This window comes from Galendromus occidentalis, unplaced genomic scaffold (genome assembly GCF_000255335.2).
Source record: "Galendromus occidentalis unplaced genomic scaffold, Mocc_1.1 scf7180000077348, whole genome shotgun sequence".
Lineage (NCBI taxonomy): Eukaryota > Metazoa > Arthropoda > Arachnida > Mesostigmata > Phytoseiidae > Galendromus > Galendromus occidentalis.
In genome coordinates this window covers 1-4,667 of record NW_003805336.1, presented here as the reverse complement: position 1 = coordinate 4,667, position 4,667 = coordinate 1, and the positions used below count along the sequence as shown (strand labels likewise).

The 4,667-nt window shown below is 50.9% G+C and overlaps 1 protein-coding gene across 1 annotated transcript; it reads left to right on the top strand.

Annotated features, from left to right (window-relative positions):
* Positions 1-271: 271 nt before the first annotated feature.
* LOC100904608 (uncharacterized) lies at positions 272-4,657 on the top strand (the record flags this gene model as incomplete). The annotated part of the gene is made up of 4 exons (XM_003742205.1): positions 272-1,244; positions 1,382-2,195; positions 2,327-3,832; positions 3,916-4,657. Coding segments are annotated over exons 1-4 (4,035 nt in total), but the record flags the coding sequence as incomplete, so codon positions are not given.
* Positions 4,658-4,667: the final 10 nt, after the last annotated feature.

Below are 4,667 nucleotides of genomic sequence, written 5' to 3'. Positions count from 1 at the left end.
CCAGAGCCCCAGTATCTTTGGCGCTTCGCGACCTCAAACGTTCAACGAGCCGAAGCTCGGAAATCCTGACGTGTTGCCTAGGGCCCGAGTTCAGTTCGCGACTATAACCAGGTCCCCTAATTGCATGCAACACAATTTGGTGTCAGATCAAAAGTGAAAGTGCAAATCATCATCGCGAGCCGCATCCACCAAAGCTCGGAAAGCGCCATCAAAATCCGTCGTTGAGGAGCCAAAGCGGTAAATCTATCAAAAGAAGCTCACGAGGGGCAGGATGGCGCCGATCGTTGCGTTGAAAAGCGACGCTCGTGTCGATACATATGAAGAACTAACCTCGAAGAGAACTCACATCCGGGCGAGAGTAACCGTTCACTGCAAGACAGTGGCGGAGTGGAAAAAGTCAACCAATGACCCATCGATGGAAGACATCCTGTTCGAGGATCGAACGCTGTCTGATCTCCAGGGTCGACTAAACCATCTCAACGAGCTGATAAGTGCGCTCATGAAGACCCCACAGACAGCGGATGAGCAGAAGCAGCGTGACGAGTGGAACGAGAGGTGCATCGAGTACGAAGAAAAAACATCTCGGGCTCTCAGTGTGGTGGAAGTCTTCAGAGAGAGAATCAGGGCCAGGGAGCGTGGAAGAGCGGCTAGTATGGCGAACTCGTCGACGACCGAGGGCTCGGCGCAAATGGTGCTCACCAAAGACATTGTCGTGAAGAAGGAGAAGAAAATTCCGAGTTTCTCTGGCGATGCCAAAAAGTTCCAAGAGTGGTACGGACTATTCGAGTCAGCCGTCAGTGATCGTGTCAACAAACTTGATAAGTTCGAGAAACTGAAAAGTTGTCTGTCCGGGAACGCGTTGAAGGCCATCGCTCATCTACAACTGAAGGAGGAACTCTACGACACAGCGCTGTCAATCATCAAGGAAGAATACGGAAGTGTGTTTTCGGCACAGTACGCGTACGCCGCTGATATCATCAAGACCTGCTCAACGAAGAACTTCAGGATCCCAGATAAGTGGCACGTAGTGGTTCCGTCTCTATCACAAAGCATCAAAGCTCTTCAATCTTCTCTCGAGGGTGGTTTCGCTGGGGCCGCGATCATGATTTTGCCAATGGTCTTGGATAACCTACCGAGCTCAGTCAGGGATTCGTTTCTCCGAGTTCACGAGGTGTCGGAGACCGACGAGGCGGTTAAACAGTTGGAAGCTCTCCTCAAGTTTCTAGCAAAGAGAGTAGGATCAGGTTAGCTCCTTCTATCGCTAGGACAAGCTCGGATTCTAATTTTCCGCGCGATAAATTCAGTGCCAAGAGCAAGCCGGGGAACTTCAGCAGAAAAGAAGCCGGGGATAATCACGCGTTCTTTGGGATACAGTCCGCAGGAGATCACTCATGCATCTTCTGTAATCTAAATAATCACTCGTCTGCCAAGTGTAAGAAAGTCTTGACTAACTACGAGAGGGCAGACACCGTGCGGAATGCAAACGCGTGCGCGAAGTGCCTCCGGAGGAATCACACAGCTGCAAAATGCAGGATAAAGACTAAGTGCAAGCACTGCAGCGGTGCGCACCATTCGTTGCTCTGCGTAAAAGAGTGTAGTTCGAACGATGGTCAGACGTCAACGATGATGAATGTCACCGTATTGGCAACCGGAACGGTCGCTCCCGAACCAGAAGGTATCGCCAATGTGACGCACCGGATTTCAAAAAGTTCCAACCTCGCTACTGGCTACGCCAATGTCGTCACGGAGAAGGGATTCCGTCTGCGTAGATTAATGATAGACAGCGGAAGTCAAAGGTCGTACGTAACGAACCGCTTAGCGAAAGCTCTCAAAGCTACAGTGGTCAATAGGGAGCAACTCATCAATCACACGCTCGGTGGACGAGCGTCAGAAGTTAGGGAATATCTGTGTTATAGGATCAATCTCACGAGCAGATTTGCTCCTCAAGAATCCATTCCCGTCGAATGCCTTGGCATTCCAGTGATCACGGACTCAATCTTCCCTCCAGCTGAGCGGCTGGGCGGAATCAGCGAATTCGCAGATCTCGTTGAGGATCCCGAATTCAAGGAGATTGACATCCTCCTCGGCACAGATGACCTGGGTCAAATATGGCTCAACGAGTCGCGGTCGGAGGGACGGCTGATGGCACTGAAACAAGACTCGGTGGTTCGACCTTCGGAGAAAGGCGCCGCTCAGTCCGTTCACCAACGTCGTGTGTGCACTCCAGTCGTCGGCGTCAACTCAACAGCAACAACAGTCACTGAAATCCACCACCGAGGCTCGGGAAAACTCGAAAACAGAACGAGACATTGAGTTCTTGTTCGAGACTGAGCTACTTGGGGTCGAACCGCCAGCAGAAACGAAACTGCAGCAGAGATGCAAGCCTGGATGAGTTGTTCAAGGCAAACATCTCGAGGAACAAAGATGGGAGATATCGACTTAAGCTCATCTTCAACGAAAATCTCCAGTCGCTAGGCGACAATGAAAAGATTGCTATCAACAGATTGAACTCGCTCATTTCGCGGAGTTCCAAAGAAGTTCTCGAGGCGATCGACGAAGAGATGGAGAAATACATCAAGGAGGGCTATGCCGAGCTGGCTCCGAAACGGAAGCCGGGAGAATTCGTGCATTATCTACCACTCCAGGTGGTCAAGAAACCCGACCAAGGGTCACCTAGGGGCTTCAAGTTGAGGATTGTCAAGGATGCAGGTTGTCGTTCGAAGGATCTGGCTTCATTAAACGACGTTCTGATAACAGGATACAACCTACTCCAGAACATTCTCCTCGTGCTCACGAAATTTCGAGAGTCTCCCATTGCCGTCGTGGCGGATGTGGAGAAAGCATATCATCAGTTTGAAATCGATCGATCACACCGAACGTTCCTCAGATACTACTATCGGCCCGGAGTCTCAAGAAACGCCGGAGCTCCTATCAAGGAGTTCTGGTCGAAAAGATTGGATTTCGGGACTTCCGCTAGCCCATGGTTATACCAAGCAGGCCTCAAATTCCATCTGGATGGCGAGAAGACTCGTCGGCCGTCTGAGACTGAGTTCATCAATGAGCTGCAGTTCTCATGTTACATGGATGATTTGAGTTTCGGTAGTGTTAACCAAGAGACAGCATTAACAAAGATACAACGATGCGTCGAAATTTTCCGAAGCGGGCACTTCCCGCTGAAGAAATGGGCTACCAATTCGGAAGAAGTGGCGGAAGGAATGAGGCAAGCGTTCTCCGATGAGACAGTGTCGATTCGGAGCGCCGAACCAGACTTTCGATTCCTGGGGATACGCTGGTGTCAGGTTACGGACGCACTTGGTGTTTTCGTAACCAACGCCAACAGATGTTTCAACGATGCGAAACCGAGCAAGCGTTCGCTGCTCTCAGGGTTGGCTCAAATCTACGATCCTCTCGGAATAATCTGTCCGATTTCGATACATGCCAGAGTGCTGTTTCAAATGATGTGGCAGGACAAAGTTCAATGGGACGATCGTCTCAACGCAAAACATCGTGAGCTCTACGGAGAGTTCGTTCGGCAGCTCAAGTCTGCGGATCGAATCCTCGTTAGCCGAACAAACGCGAGGATCGACAGACTCCCCAGGCGGACAGAAATCCACGCGTTCTCTGATGCGTCGAAAGTCGCTTACGGGGCGGTCATATATCTCAAGGAGTTCTTCCAGGACGGCGATCCGGAAATCAAGTTCCTCATGGCGAAAGCGAAGGTTGCGCCGAACAAGGCCAATTGGAATATCCATCGTTTGGAGCTGATGGCAGCTCTAGTCAGCTGTCGCCTGGTTGAGAAGCTCAGACCGGCACTCGGAAACACAGTCAAAAGGCGGTTTACTGGGTGGATAATAGTGCTGTGGTCGGTTGGACGAGGGACAGGCCATCGGAATGGCGAACTTTCGTCGCCAACAGGATCACCGAGATCCAGAGGTTCTCAACGCCGGATCAGTGGCGCTATGTGGCCACGAAGTCCAACCCGGCTGATTTGCTCAGCAGAGGCAACTCACTGGAGTCGAGGGAAAGTGTCGAGTTCTGGTTGAATGGACCTTCGTGGCTAAAAGAGCAAAAGTTGCCGGACCCGATCCGCATTGGCAAAGAAGAATTCGCGGAGGCAATAGCAGAGGCAAAGCATGGCAACGTCGCAGAAACAGACATCCTGCATGTCACGGCTTTGCCAAAGGTGTCGTCGTCTCTGCTCAAGGAGAAGCACTTTTCATCGTGGCCGAAAGCGGTGAGATCGCTGGCTTACGTCAGGAGGGTTTTCCAGAAAGCTCGCAAGAGGGATTTGTCTATGGACATTCCCGTTCAGGTCGAGGAATATCTTGACGCAGAGAGAGCACTTATAAGGAATCTACAGCAAATGGATTTCCCGACAGAAGTCGCCAGTGGAGGGAGAAAGCTACCGAAAACGAGCAAGCTTTATCTCTACAATCCGATGGTCGATGAACATGGAATCCTACGTTGTAAGTCAGGATTGATCAAGTCCGGTGATCTGTCGTTCGGTGAAAAATATCCGATAATCCTCGATGGGCGGAACTATTTCACGAAGTTGCTCATAGCGTGGATTCACAAATCAAAATGTCTCCATTCACCAGGAATCACCACCAATCTTCATCATATCCGTGCGGAATACCTCATTCTGAGGGAGCGCTTGGTGGGCTGCA